The 20,383-nt window shown below is 44.5% G+C and overlaps 1 protein-coding gene across 1 annotated transcript in view; it reads right to left on the minus strand.

Annotated features, from left to right (window-relative positions):
* LOC122803464 (interferon alpha/beta receptor 1-like) overlaps positions 1-20,383 on the minus strand; it is a 591,175-nt gene that overhangs the window by 217,613 nt on the left and 353,179 nt on the right. Inside the window, exon 5 of the mRNA XM_044073082.1 lies at positions 8,092-8,215. Within this exon, the coding sequence (XP_043929017.1) occupies positions 8,092-8,215 (124 nt within the window). The remainder of the gene's footprint in view (positions 1-8,091; positions 8,216-20,383) is intronic.

The following is a 20,383-nucleotide window of genomic DNA, read 5'->3' on the forward strand; positions in this document are numbered from 1 at the left end:
ACGGCAGTCAGAGTCTTACCCTCCTGCTCACAGCGGGTAAGTGTGTCTTTCACCTTGGGCCCAAACAGGGAGGACCCATCAAAGGCGCCGGTAATGAAGACTTGAAGGCCTCCGCGAAATGACACAGGCGGAGCCAGGCTTGCCTCCGTAGAGCAATGCCTGTTCCCGCCGCTCTACTCGCCCCTTCGGCCGCATACGAAATGAGCCTCATGGACGAGTTTGAAATGGATGACATCATAGCCAGCTGAGATCCAACCGTCTGGGCTAGCTCCTCAGGCAGGTTACCTAAGAGGGTATCGGATAGCTTCTTAATCAGATCCCTCTGGAATCTCGTAAAGTGCGTCAAATAGTTCAAAGACCTCAGGGTAAAGGCCGCTGAACTTAGGGTGCGCTTGCCGTACCGATCCATGCTCCTAGACTCCTTATTAGGAGGATGGACAGACGTAGAAGCCTCTGCTACATCCTGCTGTGTAGCAGATGCCACCACCATAGCATCCACAGCCACACCTTTTGTAAGGAACTCTCTATCTGGGGGCGCCGAAAGAAATTTGTTTGGACGAGCGGGCACCGGTTCCACAGAGTCCAGGTGTTCCCACGCCCTTCGACAGATCAAATCCAAGAGCTCGTCGAAGGGCAGAGACACCCAGGAGGCGGAGGGCTGAGCCCCGAAGGCCTTCAGGAACACAGACTCATAAGCAGAGGGAGGTTTGGACTGCCAGCCGCCTCATTGTTTTAGGGCTTCCAGGATGTCTGCAAAGGAGACATCATCCGAGGACGACTTGGGGGACCCCTCTGCATCATCGAGATCGGTGTCAGATGTCAAAGACTCATCAGGGGAGTCAACGTGCTTCCTCTTGCACGTTTTCTTCCTGGGAGGTTCTTCCGAAGAGGCTTCAGAAGGACCTCCAGGAGGGGGAGAAACCCCGGCGGGGGTAACCTGAGGCCCAGGGGCTCCGCTGTCTGCGGACAGGGGGACTGCCAACGACCCAGTCTCCAAATGTAGGGAAGGAGCTGGGGAAACTGTGGAGGTAGCCAATGAAGATTTGGCTAGAGCACTCCTCATAGCCCTGAAGGCGGGACCACCAGAATCCTGGGAAGGTCCCCCCTCCGTGGCCACGACAGTGGACAGTACTCCCGCCGCCGACGCACCAAGAGGGAGACCTGGGACCAAAGGTATCAATCCCGAAGCCTCCCCCCCAGGGCCGAAGGAAGAAGTCCGTGCACTGAACTCCGACCCAGGGGCCGGAGTCGGAGCAAGGGTCGGGCCTGACCCTAACACCTCCACTGGTTCCACCAACGCCTGCTCCAACGGTGCCGAAGCTGTTGGAGGAGGAAGAACAGTAAGGAAGAACAGTAAGGGAGTGGACCATCGGCTCCGAAGCCAAATGGGCTGGAGCCGAAACCATCATTTGGAACACCGGAGACTGGAAGAGTCGAAGGAGCACCCTGTCGATGTCCGAATCAGACATCCTGGAAGATCTCGAGGATACCGATCGGGCCCGAACCGATTTCTCCATCGGCCCGGGGCTCGGGACCGGCTCCGAAAGGACTCAACAATTATCGGCTCCGAGGAAACCTTCAAGGAAATTTCCCTCGGCGCCGATAAGGACTTCGGCTCCAAGGGGGAAGTGTCTGAGCCGATGACCCTTATCGGCTCCAATATCAGTGGAGCCGATGAGGGTGACCTGCCTCTCGATGCCCCAGACCTCGGCTCCGAAACCAGAGGGGTCGAGGCTGGAGGCATCGAGGCAGACCGTTCCGACCTCGGCTCCGAAGTCCGTGGAGCCGATGGAGAAGTCTGCTTAGCTTTCTTAGCCGTCGGTTCCAACTGACTGGTCGGAGCCGGCGCTTTCCTCTTCTTAGAAGGAGACGGAGAGGAAGATAAAGCCTCCTCGAAAGAAGGCTTGATTAATCCTTTGAGGATTAATTTGTTTTTCCTCTCCTGGAGGACTCGGGAGGAAAACGCATGGCATACACTGCACGATTCTTGGAGATGTTTGGCACCAAGACAATAGACGCACGAGGAGTGGTCGTCCGTTATAGACATTTTAAACCCACACCTCGTGCACTTTTTAAACCCGGAGGGTTTATGTTCCTTAGACATAGTTGTACAAGAAAAAACTGACCACAACAGTAAACTGTAAGACACAGTACAAATAAGTAACTCAGAATATTTTAAACTGAAAAAAAAACTTTTTTTTTTTTTTTTTCACAGAAAGAGACAGGGAAAAAACAAGGAGGGTCAAGACCCTCTAACTCAAACGGGTACTTGACCCACACACAACCACTAAAGGTAGTTAGTACAGGGGAAGGCCCCTCTAACTTAAACGGAACCTTCTCTGACAGGAAATTTTAAGTAAAACTTAATGAAATAACAAGAAACACACTCGTACACAAAAAATAGCCGTTAAAACAGCTTTTGGGTTGAAATGAGTGAACTACTGACAGGAAAAGAGACTATAAATATAGTACTTAGCCCAGCCAATGTTGAGACAACGTCCAAGCTCTGTAAGCGGCAAACGAGATCTGGGGGATTAGTGGTGGTGCATCCTGGGATAAAGATAGCTCAGCCAATTAGAGGCCTCGCTCTATAGCATAAGCGTGCCGAGTCGGAGCCGAGGGATCGGCTCCGAGCCCATCAGTCAGAATGTAGGCGAGATAGGATCACATAACATCTATCAATATCATGGGATGCTATTTCCCACCAGGGAAAAATATTACACCCCTAGAAAATCTCCTGAGCTGGGCTACTCTATCTCTACCCCAGGAAACCATCATTCTTGGTGACTTTAACATCAACTGGCTATCCTGTAATAACAGTCTCCCAACCATTCACCTTAATCCCCACACCTACCCGAATCAACAAAAACCCTAACAATTATACCTTACTTGACTGGATCCTAGTCAACAAAGCCCCTCACTCTTACCTAGCAGGCTGCTTACCTGACCGTCTTAGTGACAACTCCCCCACTTTCCTAATTCAGCACCACACAGTCTGAAGCCCATTAGCCACAGACAATTACGGAACAAGTCCAACTTCAACCCCAACTCCATCTACTCTCTGAAAAATATTAACTGGTCACCACTAAAATACCTCAACCTAGATGAGGGCTGTCCACTTCTTCAACAGCACCTTCCTCTCCAACCTAAACACCCATGCTCCTGTAAGAAATGCCAAAGTCAGATCCAGGCATGCCCCATGGTTACAAAAGACCACCAGAACCCTAATGAAATCCAGAGATAAGGCCTGGGAGCACTGGAGACTAACAAAAAATAACTCTGATAAGCAATCATTCCTTGAACTGCACAATAAAGCCAAAAAGCATATAAAATTAGACAAATCCCTCTACTATAAATCTACCCTACACTCTACCAACCACAACCCTAAGCAATTCTGGTCCACTATTAAACACTATCCTCCACCCAGGGAAGGTTGATACCCCCCAGCCGTGCATTCCCCCCGCCTCCAGCAGTATTGCTGAATCCTTCAACAAACACTTCACTGAAACTATAACATCTCTAAACAAACACTTCCCAACAGCCCCCCCCCAACTCCTAACCCTAAACCCCCCACTCCTCTTTTCCTCTTCACCTCAGTACCTACCTCCAACATAAAAAGACTATTGTCAAAACTTAAACCCACCAAACTCGCAGCTGACAACCTCCCCTCTGAATACTTGAAAACTGCAGCTGATACACCAGCCTGCCTTATTTCAATTCTAATCAACCGTTCCACAACAGAAGGCTATGTTCCCTCGATATGGAAACTATCCCACATCATTCCCCTCCACAAAGGCACCACATCCACCAACCTCTCCAATTACTGCCCCACTGCTATCCTCTCCCCCTCTCCAAGATACTTGAAAAATGTAATACCCAGGTCTCCAACTACCTCCTAGCTAATAATCTCCTCTCCAAAACCAAACATGATTTCAGGCCATATCACAGCACTACCTCCACTCTGCTCTCCTTCACCAGCACTATACTTCATCACAAAAACAATGGCCTCTTCTCTACTGCCGTATTTCTAGATCTCGCAAAGGCCTTTGACATGGTATCTCATGAGCTACTACTCTCTACGCTCCCTAACCTCTCCTTCTCACAGTCAGCCTGCAACTGGTTCCACAGCTATCTACACGGATGCCAGCAATCAGTAATCTTGGGGGTAACATATCACCTTGCCTCCCAGTTACTCTCGGAGTTCCCCAAGGGTCTATCCTTGGCCCTCTGCTATTCTCACTTTTCACTAACAGCCTACATACTGCCACCACACAAGCATCTCTTATACAATATGCAGATGACTCTACTCTCATCTGCTCTGCCCCCACTCTACCAGAACTATACCAAATCACACAGGAATCATTCTCTTCTGTAGAAAGCTGGCTATCCAGTGTTTAGCTCCTACTCAACCCAAGTAAGACAAAACTTCTCCTGTCCCAACCTTCCAAAGCCACCCAAAACACCCCTCACTTCAACATTCTTGCCAAAGACAATACCATCATCTCTCCATCAGAACACACAAAATTACTCTGTGTGGAAATAGATGATAAACTTAGATTTGGCACCCACATATCTCTCACAATTAAAAAAAGTTCACAAGAAACTTGGTGCATTATATCAAAGCCACCAATTCCTAAACAAGGCGGCCAGAATCTCCACAGCCAATTCACAGCTAATCTCCAGCCTACTCTATGCATCCACCATACTTACCAACCTTAAACAGACAGACCTACACAAGCTGGATGCTCGTTACAAAAAAATTGCTAAATTTGCCACTGGAACCTCTTACCGCAGCCATCATTGTATCTCCCTTAAAGAACTAAACTGGCTAGAACTCCCATAACTCCTTCACTTTAATCAACTCACCATCGCTCATAAACTTATTAACTACCCCCTTAACATTCCTTCCCTTCAAACCCTTCTCCAACCCTATCACCCCACTAGGCCCCTAAGATTAAGCAACAAAAATCAACTCACTGTTATCAAACCCAAAAACTCAGCAGGAGAAGCCGTATTTCATGTACCATATCTAAACTTTGGAACAATCTTCCACTCTCTATAACTACTCTACCTTCCAGCAGCCTTTTCAAGACTGCGCTCAAATTCCACTTAAATTTGCACTGGCTTTCTCCTTGCTCTAATCCAGACTAACACCCCCACCCTTACCCCCCATCTAGACCCTTAATCCAACTATACTACCGCCACTACTAACCACAGTCAGAAACAGCTAGTTGTCTTTACATACTTTAACATCTTGTCTGACAACTTTGTTACTAATATTATAAACAAGAAACTATCTTAACTTGCAACATTTAATGTCTATACTGTTGATAATCAATATCTTGTTATTGTATCAAAGCCAACAACCTATAATGTTGTTTATTATTGCTGCAACTTTGTATCTCTAGTTACCATGTACATGATGTGGAGCTTTTCCCCCTGGGCATCGTCTGAAAAAGGACCTGCATCTAGTTGGAATTTCCCGGTAAACAAATGTAAATAAATAAATATGCAGAGAAGAACAAAACATGACTGGAAATGAGCTGTTTTAATTGCCATGAGGATACATATAACCTACTGAATGCTTGCAGTGACACAGAGTGGAATATAAGTTGTACATAAGGAGAGAGTCCAACTAGGCATTCCCAGACACTGGGAAAGCACATGACGAAGTCTATAGAAATCTGATTTGGACAGTCCTATGGTGGTTCAAGTCCTGGAAAAATTGGATGAAACATTGTAGGCTATGTAAATGACACAAGTAAAAACAGTGTTCAGACTCGGACAGGGTTCCCAGTGGAAATGGGTGTGCATCAAGGATCAGCTCAGTGCCTACTCCTTACCATACTGGTGATGAACTAGATCAGCAAAGAGGTTAGATGGGGCAGAGCAGCAAAGCAGCACTATGCAGATGATGTGGCACTGCAAGCAAATGCTGAACAGGAACTGCAACAAACGATGGGACTGGAATACAAAACTGAAAACACAGGAGATTTATTTATTTATTTATTTATTTATATCACATTTGTTAACTGGGTTAGTTCAACTGAGTTTGAAAACAAACCCATTTTCAGTGGAGACTGGAGGGGAAAAGCCCCAGCAAACATAAGCAAAGATGTTCAGTGCAGACCTAAGGGGAAAGAGCTCCAGTAAACATAAGCAAAGGTAAACATACAGGACAAAAACTATTAACAACAACAATGCAAATACAAAATTAATTATAAACACAAAAAAAATTATGAACATTAAGGGTTGCACTGATAGCAGTGGTCAAAATGTACTACATATGAAAGTAAAAACAAAAAGTTAACCGCCATAATCATCTTCAATCAAGATGAAACTATATACAGGAACGACAGCTGACAGCATCAAAAGGAAGAAATATGAAAACTGAGATAGAAGGGAAAATAGTGGAACACATTAATGGTTTCAAGTATCTAGGATGCACAGCTGAGGAAAACTGAAATCTGAATGATGAAGTCAAAGCCAGAATCTGAGATCCTGCAGTCAAGTGGCGCAAAGTGTTGGGGGTAGTGTGCGACAGAAGATTTACTTATTTACTTGCATTTAATCATTAGGAACATCTGACTGGGTCACGCAAGACCCCAGAAAGCTTCACTGTCCTTCTCTGACATAATGCTCAATGCACACAAAATCAGATACCTCCTATATCAGGCAGTCTGATGCAATTACTCCTCCAAAACTGCAGTCATAGCATATCTCCGCAACTATACAAAAGTAGCATGCAGATGCAGGCAGTGACAGACAATATAGACACAATGGTATATCACATACATCACAGTTCCTATTATCATCATCTCTGGGTTACCAATTCTGTGGGTATGCTCCTCACAAGGTGCAGAGCACCTGAAAAGTATACAGGACAAAAACAGCTAGATCTTCTAAGGATGTCATCATCAGTCATAATGTGAGCTGCCACTGGTTATGCTGCATGCAGGGACACTGATGGAAAAGGAACAGAGAGCAGTACCAGTCTACAGGATGGCTGTGGCTGTACCTCAGTTCTGCCCAATATAACTCATTCTGTAACATGCAGCCGCTAGCAAAGAAGAGGATCTCAGGGTACTGTCCTGAAGTATGCAAATCCAGCACAGTTGTGTGTGCCATATGTATTTGAATTTAGCATTATGAAAACATGTTATTGCACTTACCTGTGTGTGCATTTCACGTGTACCTTAGTCTAATTAACTTTATCATCAATAGCTCTGTAACAGCTTTCCTTTTCGTCCATTATGTGGCAAAATGCTTACCACAACTCAGACACAAGGCACAGTCGTCTTCAACAGATGCATTTTGTTGCTAAGAGCACAAACTAACATGGACAAATTATATTATTCAGGCAAATCACATCAGGGCTGGAATATACAGATATTTAAAGTTACTGAACTGTTAATGAGCTGCTTCCTGTAGCCCAGGGTCTCCCAGGGTCTTTAGTTTTTCGGTCTCCATTTGCCTGCTGTATGACACAAGGCAATCCTGGGCCACCCTCGAGAAGGAACACGTGTGCCTAAAACAGCTTACCCCCACTAACAAACAAAAATGAAAAAGGGACATTATCATACACTGAATGTGTAACGCTCCCTTTCAGATACGGAGGGCTTCACTTACTGCAGTGTCTTTGCTTACCTTGAGCTCCCCATACAAACTTGTTCTGGGCTTAGGAGATATAAAATGAGACCTGAAGCAGGTACATCAAGATACTGAGCTGTAAACAGACCTGTTAAATACTAGTTACTACAAATGCACATGATGACCAAATCAGCCAAAACACCTTTCGTTCTGCAAGGCACACCATGTGATTTGCATTACTCCACTTGATTACGTGGCATTACAGAGTGTTGTCATACCCCAAGTTCCATCAGCTGCAGTGTACACACAGAAGAAAGGGTTACTGTATCTTTTGGCAGAACTTTCTGTAAACTACATGGACCTTGTGAAGTACATGTAAACTGCTTATATTCAATGCGGCTTTGCCTTTCACACCTTCATGAATATGGCTTGGTATAAACAAGACATTAAAAAGAAAAAAAACACTGAAAACTCTATCCAGTGACTTCTTAGTAAACTTACAATATATACTGTACAGTGAAGGTGATGTTATCTGCACTTCTGTTATCATAGTCCCATGTGACAGTAAAGTTTGTGTTGATACCGGTCATCTGTAGATTCGTTGGGTAAGGAATTTCTCCTGGAGCTGTGAGAGGGGAAAATAATTTCAAAATGCACTAGTAAAAAATAACAAATCAAAGTTGTTAGCATTCTTAAATACTGTTTTATTTTTATCTCTTATATTGTTGACTACTTGTGCGAATGACCCTTTTCAGCCAAGATCTATACCAAAGAAAATTGTTCTAATAGAAGCAAATTAATAGTGCTAAAATGAGAACATGGTTCTTACCTAGATACAATTACAAATCTTGGACATAAAGCAGAAAAGTACAGTTTTGTACCTACCATAAATGTAGATGTTCGAGTGCTAATACAGCTACAGTCATAACAGATGGGTTCTCCTGCCGTCAGGCGGGTCCTCGGTCAGCCGAATTCCAAAGTCTAGGTCCGGCGTCGGTTGTCATCGCTTCTTCCCTGACGTCAGTGCGACAGGGGTATAAAAGAACCAGCCGACGCCATTTTCTTCAGTCTTTCTTGCCCCAGATGTCAGGTGCCCCCAGAAGGAAGGCAATACATAAAGTAATGTAACAATGCAATGCAATATAATCAAAAAACAGTAGTTGCAAGCAAATACACCATAAAAGAATACCCCTAGAGGGGAAGGTGGGAGGGAAACCTGGACTGCAGCTGTATTAGCACTCGAACATCTACATTTATGGTAGGTACAAAACTGTACTATGTTCATCGTGCATACAGCTGCAGTCATAACAGATGGGTAGAATCCCAAAGCTAAGAAAGGGGTGGTAGGCACTAGGTGGAGCTAGGAGGAGCCAAAATGCCCTGAAAGACTGCAGTGGCAAACCCTGCTCTGGATTTGGAGTATAATGGTAGGTTGTAGTGCTTGGAGAAGGTATGCACAGAACTCCAAGTGGCTGCTTCAAAAATATCCTTGGTAGGAACTCCTCGGAGGAAGGCTGCAGAGGTGGCTGTGGCCCTGGTGGAATGAGTTCTAATGCCTGTAGGTACAGTTTTGCCATGAAAGGAATAGCAAAAGCATATGCAGTGGGCTATCCATTTTGCGATTGTCTATTTGGATATTGACTTTCCTTGAGCTCCTACAGCATAGGCCACAAAAAGCTGTTCTGATTTTCTGAAAGGCTTTGTTCTGTCCAAATAATAACTCAGTTGTCTGTGGATGTCCAAGGAATGCAGTAATCTCTCCCCTTTGTTTTGAGGATTAGGATAAAAAGTAGGTAAATGTATGGCTTGATTTAAAGCTACCCTGGATACCACTTTAGGCATAAAGGTCGGGTTGGTATGTAATGAAACTCTGTCCTGATGGAAGATGATGAAAGGCTGGACAGCCATAAGAGCCTGTAGTTCTGAAACTCTACGAGTTGAAGTGATAGCCAGAAGGAAAGCTGTTTTCCAGGACAAATATTGTAAATCTGATGAGGCAGCTGGTTCAAAAGGGGGCAAAGTCAGTTTTTCCAGAATGAAATTAAGATCCCAAGCAGGTATTAGTTGTTTTCTTGGAGGTCTTAAATTCTTAGCCCCTCTGAGGAACTGTCTTAATAGAGGGTGAGAGAATAAAGGTGGATCAGTGTTGTATTCTGCAGAAATGGCTGAGGCATGGATTTTGATGGAGGAGAACGAAAGTCCACTGCTTAGCAGTTCGGCCAAATATTGTAGTATTTGAGGTAAATTCAGTTTTCCAGGGCACTGGCCCTTTTTCTCATTCCAAACACAAAAAAGTTTCCATTTTGCAGAGCAAGCTTTTCTAGTTGATGGCCTTCTGGCCTTCAAAATGACATCCTGCACCTCCTTGGAGAGTAGGGCCTGCTGTGATGCTAAGGAATCTTCCATGCGGCTAGATCGAGTGTCTTCAGCTGACTGTGAAGAGTTTTGAAGCTGTGCTGAGTCAGAAGAAGAGGCATTAGAGGCAGGGTCCATGGTGGGGAATGCGTCAGGCTCCTTAGTAGTGGGTACCAGTGTTGCCTTGGCCAGTCCGGAGCAATGAGGATCATCTTTGGTCTGTCTGCTCTGGTCTTCAATAGGACTTTGGGCAGCAGAGGAAGAGGTGGGAAGGCATAAACTGTCATTGATGTCCAACTGAAAGAGAGAGTGTCCACTCTCCAGGCCTTTGGATGGAAGATCCTTGAGCAGAATTTTGTCAATTGATGATTTTTGTGGGAGGCAGAGAGATCTATGTCTGGCCTTCCCCATTCTTGGATTATTTCTGTAAAAACTTTTGGATGCAACTTCCATTCGTGTGGATCTGTCATATTCCTGCTTAGGTTGTCTGCTAGCGTGTTTTCCTTGCCTGGCAAGTACTGTGCTTGTAGCTCCATTTGTAAGTCCATGGCCATGTTCCAAAGTGACGTGGCCAGTCTGCATAGGGGATAAGAATGTGTTCCTCCCTGCTTGTTTATGTACCACATAACTGTGGTGTTGTCTGTTCTTATCAATAGCTGACCTGGTTGTAGAAGGTCCTTGAAGGCTGTAATAGCATTTATCACTGCTAGCATTTCTTTTTGATTGATGTGAAGGTGCTTTTCTTTTTGGGTCCATTTGCCCTGAATGCACCAGTCTGTCATGTGCGCCCCCCAGGCGTAGTCCGAGGCGTCTGTTGTGATGATGTGATTTGCTTGAGGCTTGCTGAATGGAAGACCTGTGTTTGTTTGGCATGCTTGAGCCCACCACAGAAATTCCTTTTGCAGACATGGAATTAGTGGTATCATTGTTTCCAAACTGTGGCTGTGTTGAGACCATATGTTTTTTAGGTACCACTGTAGTTTTCTCATATGCAGCTTTGCACATGGGATTAGTAAGATGCAAGATGCCATGAATCCCAGAGCCTGCAGGATTTTCCTTGCAGTCAGCCTGGTGCAATTTGCCAGTGTTCTGAAATATTGAATTAGTTGCCCCTGCTTCTCTGGTGTAAGGTAGGCCATCTGGGTGTTTGTGTCCAAATTGGCACCCAGGAAAATTATCTTCCGAGAGGGTATTAGTCTTGATTTCTCTTTGTTGACTGTGTATCCTAGAGAGTTTAATAACATTATTACATAAGCCAGATGTTTCAGAAGAATGTGCTTGCTGTCCGCTTGGATCAGGCAGTTGTCCAAATAAAGGTATATTTGTATCCCTTGAAGTCTGCAGTAGGCAATTACTGATGCCAGGCATTTTGTGAATACTCTGGGCGCAGTAGATAAACCAAAAGGCAATGCAGAATTGATAATGGGTTGAACCTGCAAGAAATCTGAGGTATCTTCTGCAATTTTGTCTGATTGGGACATGCAGGTATGCCTCCTTGAGGTCCAGTGTTACCAGCCAAGACTCCTTGCCCAGCATGGGAAGAAGTTGCTGTAGAGTGAGCATCTTGAATTTTGGTACGATTAGGAATGTGTTTAGGATGGAAAGATCCAAAATAGGTCTCCAATCTTTGCCCTTCCTTGGCACCAGAAATAGCCTGGAATAAAAACCTTGACCTTGTTCATGTGTAAGTACCTCTTGAATAGCTTTCATGTTTATAAGATCTGAAATTTGCTTTTGTGCCTCTGCCCTTTGATTGTGTGGCAGGTTTGGCATGCCTTTCATTTTTGGAAGGGTATGAAAATGGAATTTGTAGCCTCTGTTTATAATGTTCAGGATCCATTTGTCCTTTGTGACAATATGCCAATTTTTTGAGAATAGTGCCAGCTTTCCTCCTAAGGGTGCTGCCATTTAAGACCTGGTTGGCATGCAAAGGGGAAAGTCATTGGTTTTGCTTTCTGAAAGATTGCGAGTTGTCCTCACCACCTCTTTATGTAGGAGCTTGCCATTGTCTGCCTCTGTACGAGCCTTGTGTTTGTCCTCTGCCCCTCGGGCGCCTGTATCTGCCTCTTTGGGGTCTGTCTGTGGCAGGAAAGGACCAGTTTTTGGAAGGCCAATTTCTACTAAAACGTGGGGGTTGAACCTGCAGAAATTCTTTCACAGTTTGCATTAATTTAGCCTTTTCCTCCATTTTCCGCAAAACTTCCTCAGCATTTGCCCCAAATAGTACATCCTTTTGAAGAGGGGCGTCTAGTAATTTAGCTTTGACATGATCAGGCAAGGCTTGTTCCTTGAGCCAGGCATGCCTACGTATGACTGAGCCTGTAACAGCAGCTCTACATGAGGCCTCTAGAGCATCAAAACCACATTGTAAGGTATGTTTACCCACTTGTTCTGCACTATGCATCAAATCCTGCAACTCCTTCATGTCTGGTTGTTCAGGTTGCGACATTTTACTTTTCAACTGAGATAACAGAAACTGTTTGTATTTTAGCATATGAAACTGACAGTTTAAGGCCCTCATGGATAAGGTAGCTGAGGTATATACCTTTTTTCCCCACCTTTCTAAGGATCTGGAATCTCTCTCGGAAGGCAGTGGGTTTTTGGCAATGGAGGCCTTAACTCCCTTGGGCCCCTGTGAGATGGTTTCTAGGTCAGCAGCATGGCTTTTGTATAGAAATTGGTGTGAGTCAGGAACCCTGTAGTACCTGTCAGGCTTAACTGGAGCTGGAGGGAGAGAGTCCGGGTTAAGGCAGGCCTCTGAGTAAACATCATCTCGGATGTCCAGGACAGGAGGTATAGCCAGAGGCCTGTGCTGGGGTAACAAAAGAAATTCCCTGAGCCTTTTCTTGGAATCTGAATAATCCTGGCCTTCCCAGTGGAAGTGTTCCCTTAAGGTATGCAGAGTTTCACCAAATGAGTAATCCTCAGGGGGGGATACAGAAGGAATAGATTCCTCTACATCAGAGTCTTCAAAAGGAGAGTAAGACCGTTCCTGATAATCAGAGTGCTCTGAAATAATGGAGCCCTGATCAGAGGAGGGGGAATCTTCCTCCACTCTGGGTCTTTTGTCCGGAGGTGGCTGAGAACCTCTGATTAGAGTAATTAAATCCTCAGCCATTTTAAGCATCTGTTTCTTAGGCATGGGGCCTGGAGATGGGCCCTGTGTAGCTGGTCTGTTAGGGTGCATGGTAGCTTTAGACTTGGTGAAAGCCTTGATGGAGAAAGAAGAGGAAGGTCTGAAGACACCTTGAGTGGAGGTGGACCTGTCCACATTCTGTGTTTCAATGCCAAGCGTGGCTTCGGTATCTGTAGTCAGGGTGTGGGCCGAGGAGCCTGCGACCTCGGGTACAGGAGACACCACCAAAGATGTATCGTCAGTAATCAGGGGCTGCGTGGGCGCCTTGCTGAGAACCGGACCACGTGTAGTCAGCTTTGGCGTGGTGTCGGTAGAGGCCGCAGACCTCAAGTGTCGGTCCTTGTCTTTGCATTTTTTAGACAAAACCGGAGTCGGAGTATCCGACGACATAGTATAGTTAAATGCTTTCCCAAAATAATGCTGGGTGAACTCCGCCCGATGCTTAATAGAGCGTTTGTTGAATGTAGCACAAAAGCGACAGACCGAGAAGTCGTGGTCTGGGCCTAAACAAGGTATACAGAGGGAATGGAAATCCTTATGTGGTATTTGCTTCCCACAAGAAATACAATTATTAACTTTGTCTGACATCGGTCTGAGGCAAGAAAAAGTTTCCCCAACGGGGTACTTAGCTTTTAAGAAGACTTCGGTTCCAAATTTTTTTTGTAATCTCAGGAGCTGGCCGACCAGCACTTGCGAACTGCTTCTGCTTCGGGCACCGTGCGGCAAAAAAGACTGAAGAAAATGGCGTCGGCTGGTTCTTTTATACCCCTGTTGCACTGACGTCAGGGAAGAAGCGACGACAACCGACGCCGGACCTAGACTTTGGAATTTGGCCAACCGAGGACCCGCCTGACGGCAGGAGAACCCATCTGTTATGACTGCAGCTGTATGCACGATGAACATCAGTTCAACAGCATACTTCCCACACATTAAAAAAATGACAAATTATGGACTTAAAGACGACCACAGATCACGCATAGCTGCATTAAGTGGCTTTGAGTAAAGAATTTAAGATGTGCCAGGCAAAGCATTTAAGTTTACCAGTTGTGGTGTTAGAATGTTAGAGAGACACACAGAAAGGGAAATGGGAAATATCAACAAAAGTCATACAGGCACAGCATATGCATTCAAAGTTATGGTGAATGTGCAGAGTTATTAAGAAAAGAACACTTAGACTGAGACCTCCAGGAATTGCAGTAAGATTTGATTTACAGTTTATGGACTGGGTTATGCAGCAGTTGCTGGGCAAACACTGGTGTGCATCAGAGAAAAGAAACCGTTAACAGTACAAGTACAGTGTCAGTTGCATCAAGGGCAACATGATGTGCAAGTGGGATGACTACTGGAATGATATGACAGACTAAGTATTTTTAAGTTTTTTGTAGTGGGAGTGAAATTTCACAACTTCCTACGGCAACTAGCGGTACAGCATATTTAAATTATGCTATTTAAACATTCTTTATTATGGAGGTTCTTATTGCTGGAGTTCGGTAATAAGAGTGTTTTGGGGCTTCTTTGAGGATAGAGAACTTTGGAGATGTCAATGTCACGATGCTTTGCCAGAGATGGTCTGCACCTGTCACCCCTGGGATTCAGGTTACTGGCTAAAGTTCTTGCCACCCCTATAGTGCCTTTTTTAGGCAAGGTTCAAAAGATAAAACCACCACCGTAACAGATATAAGCATGCAAAATCTGAAGGTAATGCTACTCAATGCTAGAAGTCTAAACCTCAAAATGCACTCTCGAGGCACTCCTAGAAATGGAGAACATTGATATCTGTGCAGTGACTGAGACCTGGTTCAAGGCTCCAGAGAGCACCCAAGCAATACCAGGCTACAATTCTTACCACACTTTTCGGCCACAAAACCAAGACCAAAACACTAAAGGTGGAGGAGTGTCCATATTCACCAAGGATATTCACACCTCCAGGCTAGTTGCCCAACACAATGCATCTGAAATTCTCCAGGTGCAACTAACACTAGGTAAGACTGCAATCCAAATTGTAACTTGATACAGATCCGCCACCATACCCCAAGATTCTCACTACACCTTCCTAAACATACTGAAAAATATTAAGATACAACCAAACACCCTAATACTGGGTGATTTCAACTACTCTGCCATTAATTGGGAAAACTACTCAGGTACCAACTCCTTTTACCAACGGTTCTTGGAATTTATAAATTCCAACGCCTTGGATCAACTAATCCATTGTCCTATCAGGGGCTCCAATATCCTAGACCTGGTCATTACCAACATGGGAGACAGATGCTCCACACCAGTGGTCACCCCCTCATTGGTCAGTTCTGACCATAAGCAAATCACCCTTGACATCCACATCCCACCCCCACCCCCCAGTAAGGAAACCTCCTTAAAAACTTCTCCAAAGCCAAAGTCATGCTACTGAAGTCAGAAGTGACAAACTTCACAACACCCACGCAGACAGGATCTGGAAGTTTGACTGCAGAATCCTACACTAAGGCACTGTACGAGCACATCCACTCGTGCATGAATCGTGCCATCGCAAATAGAGCCAAGATGATCTTCTCCAAAAAAGGAAGCCAATCTGGTGGTCCCCTGCTATAAACAAACTATACAACAGAAGGAAGAAACTGTTGCAGAAAAGAGGAAAATCCCAGGATGCAAAAAACTCCCTCACCAGCCTAAGCAAGAAGCTGAGATCCCTCATAAAATCCTCAAAAGCTAGTTATGAAAATAAAATTGCCAAAGATTCCAAAGACAACCAAAAGGCATTCTATAGTTATGTCAAGAATCTAAATGGCAATGCTCAGATCTGCTCTGAGCTACAACAGAATGGCATTAAATATACTGATCCCAAGGATATTGCCAATATCCTGGCAGATCGATTTAGTGCCAACTTCACCCTCTCTCACCCCCTAAAGGGCCCATCTCAATACCAAAAGATTGCCAAATTCCAATAATCACAGCCACACAGGTAGAAACAGCACTCTCCAAAGCTAAGAATGCAGCATCCATGGGACCAGATGACATCCCAGGCTGTGTACTACATGAACTACAAAATGAACTGGCACCCGACCAAAGTGTCCTGTTTAATCACAGCCTCAGCTCAGGCTTCATGCCCACTGAGTGGCGCACAGCTACAGTTATCCCGCTCCACATGGGAGGATCTGCCTTGGATCCCGGGAACTACCGTCCCATCAGTCTGACAAGCCTGATCTGCAAGGGCATGGAACGCATTATCATGGAACTTATAAACAAAGACAATGGCAACCTTCAAACACTGGACCCCACCCAGTTTGGGTTTGTGAAGGGCCGATCTTGTCTCCTGAATCTGACTGACTTCTTCGAATCAGTCTCCAGAGCTGTAGACGAGGGTAAGGTGGTCAACACAGCCTATCTGGACCTCGCCAAGGCCTTCAACACCATCCCCCACTCTGGAATCATAGATAAACTTACTAAGCTGGGCATAAATCCCTTTGTCACTCAATGGGTTGCCAATTGGCTTACTGACAGAACCCAGACTGTAAAAGTAGCAGACTCCAAATCCAGCTCCAGACAAGTGACAAGTGGAGTACCTCAGGGTTCAGTCCTGGGACCACTCTTGTTTGGCATCTACTTATCTGAAGTACAAGCTAACAATAAGGGACTCTGGCTAACAAAGTTTGCAGATGACTGCAAACTGGGAGCCATTATTGAATCCATAAATTATGTAGATATTCTACAAAAGGGCCTTACAGAAACAGATGCCTGGTGCCAGAGCCATGGGCTCAAGCTTAATGCCAAGAAATGAATAGTTATCCCCTTTGGAAAAAAAATATGTACCCATAAACTACTGCATAGGTGGCAGGACACTAAACATCGAAAGTGCGATGAGAGACTTATGGACACAAGTGGACAGTGGTCTCACTTTCGATAACCACATCGCCACAACAGTCATGAACTCCTATGTGGCACACCTCATCACTAAGGGCTTTTTATCCAGAAAAAAAGAGGTCATTGTCCCACTCTACTCATCCCTCATTAGACCCATTAAAGAGTATAATGCCCCATTTGGTATGTACCTCACAAGACATCTGCAACAGCTGAAAAGGCCACAGAAATACCTCACTAAAAGAATCACAGGCCGAAAGCAGATGCCATATGCTGACCGTCTAAATAAACTCCAGCTATACTCTGTGGCATATCGTCTACTCAGAGGCGATCTCTGCTTAACATACAAGGCCATGTCAAACCCTGAGCTATTGGACATGCTCCACTTAAAAAAATCCCAATCCCTCAGAGCCACACGCTCCAGGGATCTAAACCTTATCATCACAATGAACAAAACATGCTGGAGGGAAAGGTTCCTGACCCAGAGACTCCCCATACTCTGGAATAGACTGCCCATACAAGTCACGCAGAGCGCCTCATTGGCCCTCTTCAAAAGGAACCTTGATGACTGGATGGGAGATAGGAAATTCACCTTGGGGATCTTGTCAGTCGTCCTGTTAGACAGGGGCCCAGAGAAGTAAATATTGTGGGAAGAAATTTCCAGGGAATTGTTACGGCTAGGCTTGCATAGGCCTTAGGGCTGATAGCCTAGTACCAACCTATGAACCCAATAACAATGCAGAATGAAAACTGAAACTAGGGTTCATGTTTCTAAGTTAATAGTTACAAGACTGACCGATGGGGTTACCCTACAAGTCTATGCAAGACACTGGAGAGACAGCTGAAAATCTGGCAGAACCACCACATAATTTGACTAACTAGTATCTACCCGGAGGTCTTGAGTTGTGAAACCTTGCAAAGATACCAAGTAATTTTTGCAGAAGTGACTCTATGCTATTGATTTCTAGGGCACTACAAAAGATTAGGGGATCGTATTTGTGAAAAATAAGTTCTGAATAGAGTAAGGATGAAAGATTATTTAAATAACAGAACAGGATGGGTCTAAGGACTGAGCTCAATGTGACATTAGAAGGGGGCTGCAGAGATAGAGATGAATTATTCCTACAACCAATCTGAATGGATCTGTTTAAGAGGTAGACACAGAACCAGTTAATGACAAAATCTGACTACCATTTTTTCTAGGTCACTTTCCTGACCCGCATGCCTTCCGATCACTGAGATGCCACCACTGCCCACAAGATCCACTATCCTTGAGGGAGAGCAATCAGTGTCATGGCCATAACCCTGTCCCTGGTGGCTGAAATGGTCAATCACATCAAACTTGAGGTATTTTACACCCTCTACATGCGTGTGTTTCAACACACACATGCCATGATAAATGTTGTCATAGGCTTTGTATTTCCATATCCATTCCCCCAGTTCTATGGCCACTGTTGCCGCAAAAGCGTATACCATCACAAGAGTAAACCAGCTGACCAGGGTCACCATCTCTCTCCCACCAAGAAAATAGCCAGTGTATGGAGCTCACTTCCATCCTCGCCTGCCTGAATCTTCCAGCATCTGAAATGTTACCAGAATTCATATGATAGGAAACAAAACCGAATTGCCTGGATATGGCATGGATTGTGTGCATCAAACAGCAAAGCAAATCCCAAGAACAACATATCAAAGTCTCAATGTATCACTGCACATCCAAAAAACTGTTATCAGGACCACTAATGGTACTCGTAATAAAATCCAGCCAAAGCAAATAAACCAGTTTTGGTGCTATGAGGTACCTGCAGCAGTACTTTGATGTCTGTCTTTTTATCTGTTCAATCCAATTACAAAATGACTAATTTCCTAGTATTTTTTCTAGAACTTTGATTTTAAACAAAATCATAAGATGTATAAAATAAGCAAGTGAAAGAAAAAAAAAATGTGTACTGTGTATTCATGACATATACAGGGACAGGTCATGAGATTGATCAGAGTACAAGATTATTTTTGGTACTTCAGTTTTAAACTTAATCATAAAATTAATAGTAAGAAAATGCAGTTTTCAGTATTTCAGTGTTCTTTATGATTTACAATGAAAACAACGAAAATATGTCGTCTGTTACTGAAGCTAAAAGTGTAGTGTCCTCTACTAGTGAGATTCAGCAATAGCAATCAGAAGATCATCTCAGTAGCTCACAAAAATGTAATTTTTCAACTAAGATGAAACAAATATAAAATATACGCTCAAAACAATAACACCTAAAATCAACTTAGTAGTATTTTGCATCAAGATACATCACTCCTCATATTATCAAATAATTCAAAAGCTGAAAAAAAGTACAGTTGTGTACACTAACCATAAATGTAGAAGTTCGAATGCATTCACTGTTGCAGTCATCACATGTGGGTTATCTGCTTGCGGTAGCCCTCAGTCAGCCCGATTAACAAAGTCTTGGGTCCTATGTCGGTTGCTGTCCCTTCTTCCATGATGTGAGGTCGTCAGGGGTATAAAGCATGCAGCCGACGCCATTACTTTTCTTGCCCCAGATGTCAGGTGCCCCCCTAATGGGAAGCAATTAAATCTATAAATATACAAGGTTATACCTCCAACAAAAAAGCAAATACACCAAAAAGATTTTGAGTATAGTAAGGTAGAGTAGAGTAGAGGTATAGACCAAAGAAGAAAGGGGGCTGGAGGGATAGTAACCAGGACTGCAACAGTGAATACACTCTAACATCTACATTTATGGTAAGTGTACACAACTGTACTATATTCTTCGTGTTTCACTGCTGTAGTCATCACATTTGGGTAGATTCCCTAAGCTAAGGATGGGAGGAGGAATTTAGATAGCATTAGGAGCAGTTATAAGGCCCTGCAAGACTGCAGTGGCAAAGCCAGCTCTGGATTTAGAGAAGATTGGCAGATGGTAATGCTTGGTGAAAGTATGTACTGAGCTCCAGGTAGCAGCTTCTAGGATGTCCCTGGTAGGAAAGCCTCTGAGAAAGGCTGTAGAGGTAGATGCAGCCCTGGTTGAGGGGGGTCTGATCCCCTGTGGAATAGGTTTTCCATGGTGCTTGTAGCAGAAATGAATGCAATGGCCTATCCATTTGGAAATGGTTTGCTTTGAAATGGCCTTCCCCTCTGACCCTGCAGCAAATGCCACCAGCAGTTGGTCAGATTTCCTTTGAGGTTTAGTCCTGTCCAAATAGAATCTAAGTTGCCTGTGCACATCTAAGGAGTGCAGTATCCGTTCCCCTTTATTCTGTGGGTTAGGAAAGAAGGTTGGCAAATGAATGGACTGATTAAAAACCACACTGGATACCACCTTGGGCATGAAGGAGGGATTGGTCCTGAGGGACACCCTTGTCTGCATAAAAGATGACAAAAGGCTGCACTACCATGAGGGTCTGTAATTCAGATACCCCTTGTCTTTCAAAAGGAAATTTTAA

This window comes from Protopterus annectens, chromosome 5.part1 (genome assembly GCF_019279795.1).
Source record: "Protopterus annectens isolate FY-2018-M chromosome 5.part1, PAN1.0, whole genome shotgun sequence".
Taxonomy (NCBI): domain Eukaryota; kingdom Metazoa; phylum Chordata; order Ceratodontiformes; family Protopteridae; genus Protopterus; species Protopterus annectens.